The 14,297-nt window shown below is 38.4% G+C and overlaps 1 protein-coding gene across 12 annotated transcripts in view; it reads left to right on the top strand.

Annotated features, from left to right (window-relative positions):
* Positions 1-14,297, top strand: part of RALGAPA1 (Ral GTPase activating protein catalytic subunit alpha 1) — a 132,876-nt gene that overhangs the window by 59,863 nt on the left and 58,716 nt on the right. For all 12 annotated transcript variants that reach the window (XM_055715075.1, XM_055715074.1, XM_055715072.1 and 9 more), the window contains 6 exons: positions 125-223; positions 336-491; positions 1,929-2,057; positions 3,012-3,137; positions 4,385-4,443; positions 7,696-7,804. In XM_055715075.1, coding sequence (XP_055571050.1) covers positions 125-223; positions 336-491; positions 1,929-2,057; positions 3,012-3,137; positions 4,385-4,443; positions 7,696-7,804 — 678 coding nt within the window. The remainder of the gene's footprint in view (positions 1-124; positions 224-335; positions 492-1,928; positions 2,058-3,011; positions 3,138-4,384; positions 4,444-7,695; positions 7,805-14,297) is intronic.

Below are 14,297 nucleotides of genomic sequence, written 5' to 3'. Positions count from 1 at the left end.
GTAAAAGAACTGAACCTTTTCTCCAACCTAACCTGATAGGGCAGGATTTTCAGAAGGAGAAAAACACCACCATATATATTTCCCTTAAAATTTTGTCTTTTTGTTTTGTTTTTAATAATTGCAGATAAGAGACAATCTTGGTATTTCAACAGATAACCTAACTTCACCATCTCCACCAGTTTTAATTCCACCACTGAGAATTCTAACACCATGGCTATTCAAGGTAAATATGAGAACTAAGCAGTGAAACAGAAATAAAAGTTCATGTGGGTGTAGAACAGTGTTTAATGTGATTCTTTGATTTATGAATAATAAATATCATTCTAAAACTGTAGGCAACAATGCTGACTGACAAATACAAACAAGGAAAGCTACATGCTTATAAACTCATTTGTAAGACAATGAAGCGAAGACAAGATGTTTCTCCAAACAGGGATTTTTTAACTCATTTCTACAATATAATGCACTGTGGACTTCTTCATGTTGATCAAGTAAGTTTAATTACAGAATTCAGGTTAATGTCAATATTGCAACTAAAAATAAAATTGTTTTATCAAAAATACTGAATGGATTTTCAGCTAAGTAGTTTAACTTTGTCTTTGAAAATGTTATGTGACTGATACTCTTTCTAAACTTTGATAAATGGCCCTATTGTTCTTGGTTGTAATCAGAAATGCTTTTTTGTAGTCGATTTGAAGCAAATATAAGGGCAGAAAAGTGTACTCTTTCATTTTTCACTGATTGTATGTTACAGACTGGAGCATGCAAGAATGAGGAGGAAGCAGAGTCTGCCGTCCTTCTTACTTGCTCTCTGGTGCAACAGTTTAGCTAGTGGGAAAGTAAATTGTGCTCACTATATTGGAATAGTTTATTTCTACAGCAAGTATAGGAACCAGCAAAGACATACAGAGTGCATCTAATTAGTGGGAGTAGATCTTTTTCATAGGTTTTAATGTGAACAAGTCTGAAAGTATCACATGGCTTAAACACTTTTTAAAGCTTTGCATCAGAAGTGTTTTAAAAAGTTGGCTCTGTGAACTTTTTTGAGGAGCGGTTAGAGGCATAGGGAGATCAAAAGTTCAATCAACCCTGTTTTCATTAACTGGGCAAAATAGAACTCGTCCAGAATTATTCCACAGACAGCTATGGGTAGGGTGGATTGCCAGCTTCTGTCTTCTTAGCAACCAGTTTACGCTGCTTTTCTTGCTGGATTGCAAATCTTCCATTTAGTTGGATATCACTACTACTGGAGAATTATTCAAAGGAGGAAAAGAGTTATATTTTTTGTCTATCTGTGAACTTGGGATGGTTTTTAATAATTAAAACATTTTATACTTTTTCCAGTACTTTTGAAAACATTGCATCATGTAGGTTAATTTTAATAACTTCCTCACTAAGTCTAGAAGAACATAATATGCTGTGTTGAATGACTACTGTGTATCAGAAATGTTATAAAACAATTATAATTCTTTCTTTATATTTGGTTCCATATGGATGTATATAAAAGGCTAATGCCTTTTTTAAAGTTATAGTCAGGTGATACTTGTCAGAGAGGATTACGCATGTCATTGAGAAGGTGTAATAGGTGGTCATCTCACTATATCTCTTCTGTACATATTTAAATGAATGGTTAATAATTTATAGAAATCTTAAAAGCTAAATGTAAATGAATATAAGGTGTGACCTCATACAGTAGTGTCCAAGTTTAAATTGATCTATAAAGTATACCACAGTTTACTTGTATTAATATAGGAGTATACTTAAGACATTTATTATGCTACTTTTTGCTCAGTAATGAGTGTCTTAATTGCCACAATGGATTTGCTTTCTTGTGTTTTTACTTTCTACCTTTGGTAAATACCCACCTCCTTTTCATTCGTTGTTTGCCTTGTTGATACTCTTCCTTTTTTCCCTTTTCCTTCTGCAAGGATATTGTTAATACAATCATCAAGCACTGCTCTCCTCAGTTTTTTTCACTTGGTTTGCCTGGTGCCACTATGCTTATTATGGATTTCATTGTAGCAGCGGGAAGAGTGGCTGCTTCTTCTTTCCTCAATGTAAGTATTCATTAGTTAATTCTTATTTATGTGCAAGTGGGAAGGATTTGAGAGAGAACTGAGCAGTATTTTTCCTTGGCTAGGGTGTTAACTTGACCCCAGCATTTAATGTCATGGTTAGCAAATACAGATAAGAGTCAGTGGTTTATTCTAGAACAGTACACATGCAAGTCCTCTCCAGAAAATACATGAAGAATGCAAATATTGTCATTGGAGCAGAGAATCTTCTTTTACTTCAGAGGTCTTGGAATTGTGTCTGCCATTTATCTGTGCTTTAAGATGTTGTAAAATAAATGTCCATTTTGACTGTACCTTCGCTATGCAATGACTTTGATGATCTGGCTTGAGAACTCAAATCTGCTAGTGTTTGCGCTGTTTGGATGTATTTCTGATATTGTTACCCAGGCAACTTCAGTCTCGAATAGTAATACTGATATGATTACCTAGGTGCTGTTGGCCTTGCATGGCTGTACTCTCTCTTAAAGCTCCCCAGTACTCCCCCTCCAACTGTCTGTGAGTTTTGACTGTTTCTCACATAATTCCCCCTTCAACCAGCTATGAAATCCAGCCGCCCTCAAGGTACTACCTGAAGCCTCTGTCAGCTTCTTCTATCATTACTTGTCATGTCCAGCGATGCCTCATGCCATGTCCAGCATTTTTCTCCATCCCCATTCAATTAGCTGACCCTAAGACCCAAACCTAGTTAGCAGCCCAGTCATTTGTCTTTAATCCTAACAATTCCTCTGCTTCCTTTGACCGTCTTGGAAAATGGGAGCATGTGGTGTGCATGAATAGCAATCCATGGGGGCGTGGTCTTGGATTGCCGAGCTCTACAGAATTTGCAAAAGAGAAAAGAAATAGCTGTGTAGTTTCAGCTGTCGTTCTCTTTTAAGAAATGCCAGCTTCCTGATTGCAGTACGAGTATGTATTTCTCCCCACCTTTTTTTCTTTTAGGCACCAAGAGTTGAAGCACAAGTTCTTCTAGGATCTCTAGTCTGTTTCCCAAATTTATATCATGAACTACCAGCTCTTCACCCAAACATTCCTGACATTGCAGTGTCTCAGTTTACGGATGTTAAGGTGGGAATTTTAAGAGTATTTGGATGGTATTCAGATACCAAATACATGTTGAATATGTTTTTCCAGGAAACACTAACTAAAATTCTAATATTCTAAAAATTTTCAGAAATAATTTCAAATAGATACCAAAGCTCAAGTTCCCATAAAATCTTGTCAAACCTTATACTACTAAACGTACTTTGTAATTTTTATTAACTTAGTAATAAACTGCGTTTGTGTGTTTGTAAAAGGAAATGATGTGTTATCTCACTGATGTGTTACCTCAACTCTTCAAGCCTACTCTCATTAGGGCTATTTGCAGGTCTCAGATCTAATCAGCTGAGATGAGAAGATTGAGAGGTTCAAGATATATTATTTAATTTATTAAGAATTCACAACTGCTGAAATCTGCCTGTGTTCCTGGGGGCTTTAGAAAACCTCTGAACATCAGTATGTTCTTTTAGACAAAAAACAAAAGGAGACCTTACCCTCTCCATCGTAACACAGAGTTGGGTAGTGTGCCAGTATACTGGAACTGGGCAGAGCTCAGTCCGTGTGTTTAATTGCTGTATGTTTGTCAGGTATGATTACTATTTCTAAGAAAGGCTCTCGGTAAGTTTCCAAACTGTTTCTTTTTAGAGAGAGATGATGGCTTGGAAGCTGCTTTATACCTTGCTCCCTTTTGGCGACTGATTTTGAGTTCCTTCTTTCTCATTCCTATTATATAATGGCTGTTTACTTGAGCTTTATTGAGAACAACCTACAGCTTTAGGGACACTTCGCTGCAGCTGAGTCAAAATTCTTGACATCATTCTTAAGGCACTGTAGTTGCTTGTTCTGCAACTACTTCCAAAGTCTTTTAAAATGAAAATTATTTTGAAAAAATGCTTGTTTAAACCTCAAAGTAATAGATTTTTTTTCTGTAATACCCTTGAGTGCTATTCACAGAAGCTAGGTTTAGGGAGTCCTTTGTTACAGGGTTTTTTTTACCCTTGATATTTTATGGAAAATTATCGGCAAGAGTTGAATAAATGGTTAATCAGCAGAAATCAGGATAGTAACCTGTGGGTTATTCTTGGGGTAGCACAATAATGAGCATCTGGGGCAGACTAGAAGTTTGGAGTAGTAGTAAGCAAACAACCTGACCGCAAACCTAGAGACTCAGCTAGGCAACGTGCCTGTGTGTGCTATAATAAAATTCTAATTTTCTGATGCTTCATGTGATGGAGTTACTGGTAAATGAGTGAGTATTTTCCTCTTTGTTTTAGGAACTCATAATTAAAACTGTGTTAAGTTCAGCAAGAGAGGAACCATCTGGTCCTGCACGGTAAGTCATACAAAAAGAAGCTGCTAAATTAATAGATACGTTTCTTTATTAAACTCTTTTGAGGTGGATATATTAGAAAGCTTAGAGTAAAAGTTTATATGTATTTTATTCATGGTTTTCTTCACCACTGTCAAAACTGTGGTTCACTGTGTGAATTCAAAATTGTTTGTAAACAGAGATTTTAAAATAATAGACATGTTCTGTCAGACCAAATGCTGGTCTAGCCCAGTATCCTTTATCTGATAGTGGCTGATAGGAAAGAGTGTCAATATAGGTAAGAGTACAAGCTGTGTGCTTTCCCAGCCTACCCTGGTGTTCAGCTCAGGGATTTTCTGTACGAGAGGCATCTTTTCCTTTAAGGACAAGATTATTTATGAGGGAGGTACGGTTATCTTGTATTAGACCACATGATTTAATTTGAAAAACAGAAATAATGCAAGGTACATGAGCCTTTCTTTACAGTATGGAAAAGAAGCAGAAAATACTGAGCTTAGCATTAAACTGAGAATGATTGCACTGATGCTTAAACCTAAGCATCTTCATCGAATCGAGAACTTCAGAGAAGATGGATACCAGTTTTGTTTTCTGTTCCTTAATTTTCTTAGGATTTTGTTCCTCCTTACCCATCCCCAGAGGCTTCGTTACGGAGTCCAGCATATGGGATTGGAGCAGGAATCTATAATGCCTACCAAGGAAGAGCACATTTGTGTGCCATTGTATTTGAGTGGAGTGTTTATATATGCTCAACTAATATATGGTCACTTGTTAATGCAAAATACATTCCTGAAAAATGTTACCGGAAAGGTCAATTCATTGAAACTTTAAACATTTTGCTGGAAAACCAAAAGCAGTTTTCATCAGCCCACTTACCTGTTCTTCACTTAAGCTGGTAATATCACTCAACACAGGCAAAGAAGGAATTTTCTGACATCATTTTCATTTCATTTTTCATGGTTTTTTACAAAACTTCAGTCTAAAAATCATAACACTCTCCATTTTGCTTTGAAAAAGGTGGTTTAAGTCAAGTTGGTTCAGAATATTGTTATTGATCCTGTGGCACTGAAGTACGCAGTATTGTCATTTTCAGTTCTGGCAGTGTGGCTGGAAAGAAGGGAACATTGTGCATGTCCCCATATCCTCTCTGGCTGTGAGGGTGCATACAGAGGAGCAGAGGCACATGTGCATGCCCAGCCTTTCAGAAAGCTGTTACACTGCCCCCAAAATGCAAAGTCAGAGCACTGTGGGTAACAGCATTAAATGAAGATTAAAAAAGAATAGATTCCCACCATCTCCTTGGGTTACCTGTGCCCTTCTCCTTCTGGGAGATGAAAGGGTACGTCCTCATTGCAGGGATAATGATGTTGCCACAGCTCCTGAAGCTTAACTGCCTTACTCCTCAGTGGCAGTTTATCCACTGTCTTTTTTGGTAATAACTTCTCTGATACCATCTGCTTCACAGCAGTACGGAGTTCACCTGGGTTACTATCAGAGGTCATATTTAGGATCTGCATTACAATTTTGCAGCATCGGCTTAGCCACTAGTAGAGGCTTAATTGCCTTTGCAGTTTCTCAGGGGAGAACTTCGATTTCTTGAACTTCATAGCTTTGTATATCTCCAGCAAGTCTGAGTGCTGTTATTGTTATAAGCTATAAATCTCTGTTCCTTATCTCTTCCACAGAGGCTCAATGTTTTGTGTTTCATTAAATACTTGACCCAACTGAGCTTCAGGGAAGTCAGTTATCTGAAGTATGTTCTACTCTCTGATCTCCATCTACAAAAATTAATAACTGTATTAATCAAATACCTCTCCTGCTGCTGACAGTCTGAAAAAGAAGTGATAGGTTGGTGAACTCAGTGTTCATCTCTTCTGCTTGTGCTGTTAAGGCTGTGATACTTAAATAACAACATTGTAGCCACGTAACTACACAGTTTTTCAGAGACTACTCTGAATAGTGATTACAAAACGGGTGTTCTTAGTAGAAACCTCACAGACTGCTGGATATTTTGCATATCAGTATGTCATCAGATGTGGAATGTTTCTCAGTAGCATCAAGGAAACTTTGAATAGTAGCACAGACTTAGAGCTGTCTACTCTTCTATGTACTAAAGGTTTGGTTTCTGAGTCACCTGGCACAAACTGTCTACATTTATTGTTAAATCCATGCTAGGCTCTTTTTTTTTTTTTTTGTTCAAAAAAGATTGAAACGCGTAGGCTCTTTTTTTTTTTTTTGTTCAAAAAAGATTGAAACGCGTAAGGAAATAGCGGAAGTGTAGATTACTTGCCCCTGCTGCAAGACTGGAGTGTTTAAAATGTTCCTGGCAATACCTTGGCTAAATGGTCCTGAAAATTTAAGTTAAAAAAATCTTAGGTAGACTGTTCCTGTACTTCTCTAATTTTTACGGTCAGATTGGGTTTATGACCAATATGTAGGAAAAATCTTTTCTACTGCAAATTAAACTCTTCAGTGACTTACTGCATGTCATAAGATTTCTTATCATTTCCTTCCTTAATTGTGATCTAGACTCAGTACACCCTTCAACTTTTCCTCCATATGCAATATTTCCCAAAGCTGTTTATTACTTTTGTCACTTTTTTCCTAGACTTCCTCAAGCTTGTCTTTATTCTTAAATTGTATTAATCAAAATGTAATGGAGGTGGTCTTGCAATTGAGATTTCAGCAGGGACAACGAACAAATCAGGGTGGTTTGACAACTTATTTACATTATCATGTAGAATTAATTCCAAGATGCATTTTTGCTACTTGTTAGCAGTTTCACGATTCTGTGTAGCTTTAAAATCTTATCTGTGAACAAGTAACATTCCCCCTTCTTGTTTCTGTGTCCCAGAAGTTCTAAACAAATATGAGGAAACTCTCGTGCTGGAGAGCAGGAGCCTCTCACTGCAGTTTTACTTTGTCTTAAGAAAATATGTATGGATTTCCCGTACATTAATTTTTGGTAGTGTTTTTAATCCAAAAAGCACATAATGGTGCAGGAGTTCTTGATGTCTTTTGGATTTTTCAGTTGCCCAGAAGGGTGCTGCTTCTGTCCTTTCCTGTGCCCTCACCAGGATACTTGGGATTTCTTGCTCATTTTCAAGTGTTACAGCATTATAAAGGTTTCTGTGTAGTTCTTTTTGGAATATTAAAAATATATAAGTTAGACTTTAGCAAGACATATAATGAATTATAAAGATTGCACATTCTTCTAGCATGTTTCTCAACAACTTGTCCTCCAACATTGTTTTACAGATGCGTTGCTCTTTGCAGCCTTGGTATTTGGATCTGTGAGGAGCTAGTTCATGAATCACATCATCCCCAGATCAAGGAAGCATTGAATGTGATTTGTGTTTCTTTAAAGGTGGGAGACTAACACTTTTACAATGTATTACTGTCTTTATCTGTAAAGATACTTTATCTTTCCAAAGTCATGATCACATTTTAGCATCCTTAATTCACAGTTTCATTGTCATTTCTTACAAAAGACTGAATTAAATTTAATTGATTAATCTCTTAACTCTGTGAAAAGAAATCTGTACCCTTTAAGTTTGGAGGAAATGGTGTGTTTGGAGTAAACGGCGTGTTGGGAAGTAAACCAGTGTATCTCTATCTTAATACCTATCATTAGCCACTTCACTCTGACCTTTACCCTTTGAAGCATAATAGTTTGTCCATCACCCTTTTTTTCATTAATAATCCTTGCAATTCAGGTTTCAGCAAAACCACTACTGTCTTTGCCCAACTTTGTCCAGCTATACCCCTTCCCACATCCTGGACCCAAGGTTCCAGCAGGGTTTTCTGCATCTATTTGTAATTAGATCTAGGAGCCTGTGGTAGATTAACCTTAAGTAAGAGCCAAACTCCCACCCAGCTGCTCACTCACTCCCCTTCCTCAACAGGACAGGGGGACAAAACAGTGAAAAATCTTGTGGGTCAAGATCAAGACAGGAGATTGCTTACCAGCTACCATCATGGGCAAAACAGATTTGACTTGGGGAAATCAGTTTATTTTATTGCCAGGGACTGAGAAACAAAGACAAAATTTGAAACACCTCCTCTTTTCTCAGACTCAGCTGCAGTCATCGTTCCCAACTTCTCTGCCTCCCCTTGCCTCTTTCAAGGAGTGCAGAGGGGATGGGCAATAGGAGTTATGGTCAGTCCATTACGGTTCCTGTCTGCTGCTCCTTCCTCCCTGTTTCAGTGTAGGTCCCTCCACTGGTTGCAGTCCTCCAGGATAAGCCTGCTCCAGTATGGACTGTCTGTGGACTGCACTTCCCTCAGGAAATACCCAGTGCTGCAGTGTGGGGTACTCCACGGCTGCAGTGTGGATTTCTCCTCCAGCATGGTCTTTTCCTTAGGCTCCAGGGGAATCTCTGCCTCAGCACCTGGAGCACCTCCTCCCCCTGCTCTTCCTCTGACCTTCATGTGCGCCTGCTGCTTCTCATTCCTTCTTTTTTTCATTCTCTGCCTGTGTGGCATTTTTGCCCTTTTTTAAATTAAATATGTTTTCACAAAGGTGCCACACACTCAGCAGATGGGCTCAGCTGTGTCCTTTGGTGGGCCCACTGCAGAGACCTCCCCCGTAGCCCCTCCATTACCGAGACCTTGCTGTGTCCACCCAGTACAGATCCATACAAAGACTCTGGAGTACAAAAGTGTTGGAGACTTTCCTTCTCCAGCATTTGTGTCTTCTGCCTAGGCTAGCCATGGATGGCAAGGTAAGTTACATTCCTCACTAATTGGCATTCCCCAGCCCTGATTAATAGTACTTTTAAGCCTCCGTGGTACATTCTCCTGATATTGCAAAAGGGAAAGGCCAGGGTAGAGAGGAAACGAGAAGGGATCCCAGTTTTGGGGGCCATCTGCCATCATATGCAAAAAGTCTGTCCCAAGCCAAGTGGCTGCCTTGTACTTTTTGGCTACCAGACTGAGTGCAGCATCCAGTGTAAGAGCAGGGGACAGGAAAGAAAATGGGAAGGTGACAAATGCAAAGGCCAAGAAGTTTCCCAAAGCTTCTCATGCTTTTTGCTCGCCTGCCCTCTTGCCCCCACCAACCAAATCCCATTATCCTCATTACATTCTATGCCTGTTCACTTCTGTGTTGGAGAGACACGGCATTATGCAGCATCGCTTCTCGGCCCTGGTTAGGCACTGAGAGAGAGATGTAGACTACCTGTTCTGCATGCATGGAAGCACTGGAGGATGTTTGATTTCCTGTGGCAAAGTGCTTTTCTGTGCTCATTCTGGGACGTGATTCAGGCCAGTACCTGTTTGAAAAAAATCTGAATCCAAGGATGAGTCAAGAGTTGGCATCAAAGTTTATGTGAATAAACTACCTGTTGCAAGGGAATTATGAGAACTCTAATGTTGGTGAGAAGTAAAGAGCACCTGTTTTTATAGCTATCATTAGAATTTATTTTGCGTTTTTTATGAAGCATGCTGCAACACTCAATAATTTACAGTTTTTCAGAACTATTTAACTTTTCCTTTTTAATGGGCGCGGTGAGTTGGCCCCAACTAGCAGCCAGACTCTCACTCAACTGCTTTTTCAGTCCTGCATCCCCAGCACCCCCAGCAGGGGAGGGGGGAACATACAAAGAACAGCAGTTGGGTCCCTGGCCCCTTCCCACTGAAGCCACCCACCCAGCCCCCCGCTACCAAAACCTTCCCACCTACACCAATACAGGTTCTGAAACTTGGTTTGTAAGGTAGAACTTTACAGTCTCCGGTAGTCACCATGCAATTCTATATAAACACCTTCACTCTTAAGTTCTTGAAATCTGTGATGATTGACTGTTTTGGTATTTGCTGGTTTGATTGAAACTGTTAAACCTAACTAGTATGCACAGAGGTTCTCACCTGGGAATGCAGCTTACTCAGATACAGCTGGTTCATTGTGGTGCAGTGCCTATAAGATGCTTCTGACTAGATTTTCTGCATTTGTCTGCCTGTCTTTTTGTGAATGATAGTTTTGACTATGCTGAATCGAGTCACACCGGATTTCAGCTCTGGTCATGAGATTTTATATTGGTGGTAGTATATCAATAGTATATTCCTTTCATCATCTGTGTTAAAAAGCTGCACTTACTTGGCTTTTTTTTTCTCCTTGATGAGTGTTTTTGTCTTCCTATGTTTTGCAGATCTTTTTCATATTTGTTCATATTTTATGGAACAATCAGAATATTAGTAAAAACATATTTTCTAGCATTTTGCAATGTTCTTGAACAGTATCTTCAACTTTTTAAATATTTCTCAGTTTATTTTCAGAATCTTTTAACATGTTCTTTGTTTACATCAAAATTTAATGACCAGTAGTCTTTCTGTATATACATATTGATAAAAATCAGGGTGTACACCTGTTGTACGTGGTTTCTGTCAGATGTTGGGGACTAACTATGCTTTTCTTTTCAGCAATGGGAATCTGTAAAGTATCTTAGCAAATCAGCTGATCACATCCTGTGAAGCAGGATTTGAGTCTATGTCTAAAATCAGCTTCAGGGCTTTTAGTATTAGACTCTAAATTGCAATTTCCTGTTTTGCAAAATCACATTCATCCTTTGCAGCCTCACAAATACTCTCTTGCTTTTTAATATCCCTTAACTAGTGCATTTTATCAAGTTCCTGTACAAGTTTGGTATTAGGCAAATTATGTTGTTTTTTTCTTCTTCAATTTATCATAACTATTTTAATCCTGACATTCATTGTGACTTCTCTTATTTTTCTTTGACGTATTTATTAAATCAATTATTTGTATTTCAATTATTAAATGTAAATTACTTCTTGAATGAGAAAACAAAGTTTTTTATATTTCTCTTTTGCTTTGCTTTGTGTTGGCAAAAGCATCCAGAGTATGTTGGCTTTTCTGCTGTTCTGAGCAGCGGTATACATTGACAATCGAGTTTAATCGTGAAATGAAAAGTTCATAAATATATCATGGGAGAAACAGTTAGCTCTAATTTGTTACCTAAGCAATCTCCTGGCTTCCAAGCAGTTGGAGATTTGAACTCCCAGAATGGATTATTTTCTTATTTTCAGGAGAAATGAATGGATCGGGAGCTATAGTCCTAATCCAATTTACTGATAAGTACAACTGAGCAACTAACATTTAGTAGAAATGTTAGCAACAATTATATGCCTATTTCTGAAATACAGAAGCATATTCAGAACTGTGGTCCAGCAGCTCACTTGGAATATAACTGGGATGTCTCCCAGCGGCATGTGATACTGCCATGTCTGTGTTAACCTCTGCTCAAGGCTGAGCAGAAAGGTTCCTAACCTGTCATCCAGACCCCTGCATCTCACGATTATGTTATGCTCCTCTCAAAAACGCTGCAGGTACATCACAAAATTGTGTTGTACAGGCTCGGTTGGATGACTGCTAAGCAGGTTATTTGCAGGCATGGACAGGATTAAACTGCTAATGTAACATCTAGAAAGCAGCTGACCCTTGCAAAGATGAACGGTATGGTAAGGCTACCTTTCGGAGAAAACCCCTGAGAGTTAGGTACCAGGCAAAGTGCCAGTTCATTCAAAGCTTGATTTTTGTTTTCCCATCAAGTGACTTTTAAAAAATTATGTCCACAGTTACACTACTACATTTAAAATATCGCAGTAGTGAATTCTTATTCTTTATAACAATCAGCAGTTTCCAGAGATAGAGAACGGTGGGCAAAATGTAGCATCGCACAGCTGCCTTTGTGCCACCTCTGAAGGCTCTTGGAAAAGAAGCCTCCAGACCTTTTTCTCAGGTAATTTTTTCTTAAAATCAGTGATCTGGATACTCCATATTAAGCTACTATAGTTTGGCCGTGCCTTTTGTCCTCTCCAGTGACTTTGGGGTTTTCCTGCAGGCCTGTAAGGATGAAGGATGTTTCCAGCAATCTGCATTTGATCTCAAGTTCTATAATCAAATTGTTATGCTTTCAGTTTTATTTAATTTTTTTTTTTTTTGGTTGTCACTCAAGCTTGAACATTAGAATCTGTACCCTGCTTACTGTGCTCTTACAGGGTACTTTCCACAGCATGAAGAGAGGCTGTCTCATGAGGGATAAAAAATACCGGTGTTCTTGTCACAAGTTCTGGGAAGACTTGCAGATGTGAGATGTCTGCCGTGTTTTAGTGAGAAGCTGACAACAGCGTGAAACCATCCACTGAGAAATAGGGAAAGTCAGAACAAGGATTTACCCTGTGCACTCTGGTTTCTGTCTCTGTGGCTGACTTACAAGAGCCAGTCATAGTCTTTCTTTATGCTTACGTAGTTACCACAAATAAAAAATGTTAATTAAAGCTTTGAACTTCATCATTTTCCATACGCTTGTACCTTCTCAAGACCTTAAACCTAAAAATTGATAGCACTGCTTTGATAAGAGCTGGGGCCCAGGACAGAGTTTTCTTCCAGTGTATTTTCCACATGTTAATTTTTGCCATTCAAAAATTTTATTCTGAAATCCTGAATTTTCACCTCAGGCTTCATTCCCTAGGCATTTCAGCTTTCTTAAAGCTTTTTTTCTTTTTTTTTTTTTCTCCTTTTTTTTTTTTTTTTTTAAGGTTTGTGGGATACACCCTTCCCTGAAAGGTTAATAGAACTGGACTGAGTAAGAAAACAGTCTAAGAAGCCAAGAATTTAAATATAAGTATTTTTGCAACATAGTACCTTTTTCTGAGTTTAGAGGTAGGTGGCCACCTTGCAGCACACACCTGTGAAGCTTCACTGCTGAGTAAAGTGCCATTAAAAAATGTAAATTACTTTTTTATTCTTCTAATAATGCAGGAATTCTGATGACACTCATCTTCATTGGAGAAATAGAACAGGATTTGTCATGATTAAAGCGTGAATTACCTAATTGTTTTCCGAGTGATTTGAGGTTCATCAGCATTATCATTTGGAATACTTGTCTTCAGTAAAGACAGAGTATTTTGTTGAATAAGAATGTATTTTAAATCCTTCCCCTGGGGCTGTTGCTTGTTGTTTCTTCTTCTGCGTGGTTTGTACTGCTTTCTGAAGTCTGTAGTTTTGCTGTGCTAATAACCGTCTTGCTCAAATTTGTCTTTAGCTCGGATTTGTAGGATTTTCATTTCCTAGATGAGTAAAATTCACTTGTAAAATTTGCTTGTAGAATGCACTTTGTGTTTGTTATTTGGTGCACAGCTTAATGTTGTTTTTAAAACAAGTGCAATGAAGGAAGAAGCCTCAATTATATCCTATACATTAACAATTTAAGGAAACATCCCTGTCTCTTCATTTCATTGTTTTCCTGCTTAGGCGTATAGGGCAGTGTGTGCATCCACTGCCAAGGCTGGGGACTAATTGTACAAATGCATTGCCTTCTGCTGTGACCGGCACAGTAAGTTAAACATTTCAGTAATGCTGAAGGCAGACTGCAGTGCAGCACTATCCTCCTGCCTTGAAGAGTTAACAGAGGGAAGTGGAGTAAGCACAGAACCTGAGGTGCATTGCTGTACACCAGCAAATTAACGGAACAGGTAGCCTCACTGTTGGTGCTGTATCCTGCATTTTTGGTATGCAGCTGTTCACCTACCTTGGTTCTCAACAAAGACTTCTGATTTCAGAACTGGATCCTTGTTTTTGTGCAGTGATGCATTAATAGCAATATTCATTAAGGTAATAATAAATTAATTTGTTCTTCCTGGCTTCACGAGACTGTACTAACCAGTCTGAAGTTAGTTAGGAAGCTCCTCTCGTTTTTCCCTCATTGTGTGTAACTCACTGATTGTCTATCCCAAACCTTTGGTGTTAGCTGCTAATGTTTGTTTATGACTATAAAATAATTCCCTTTAAATTTTGTAAAATTTAATTCTGTTCCTCTGGTAAATAGGTACATAAGAAGCTGTTA

Source organism: Falco cherrug, chromosome 7 (assembly GCF_023634085.1).
Source record: "Falco cherrug isolate bFalChe1 chromosome 7, bFalChe1.pri, whole genome shotgun sequence".
In the NCBI taxonomy this organism is placed as follows: domain Eukaryota; kingdom Metazoa; phylum Chordata; class Aves; order Falconiformes; family Falconidae; genus Falco; species Falco cherrug.
The sequence above is the reverse complement of the archived record's forward strand: the minus strand, read 5'-3'. Positions and strand labels throughout refer to the sequence as shown.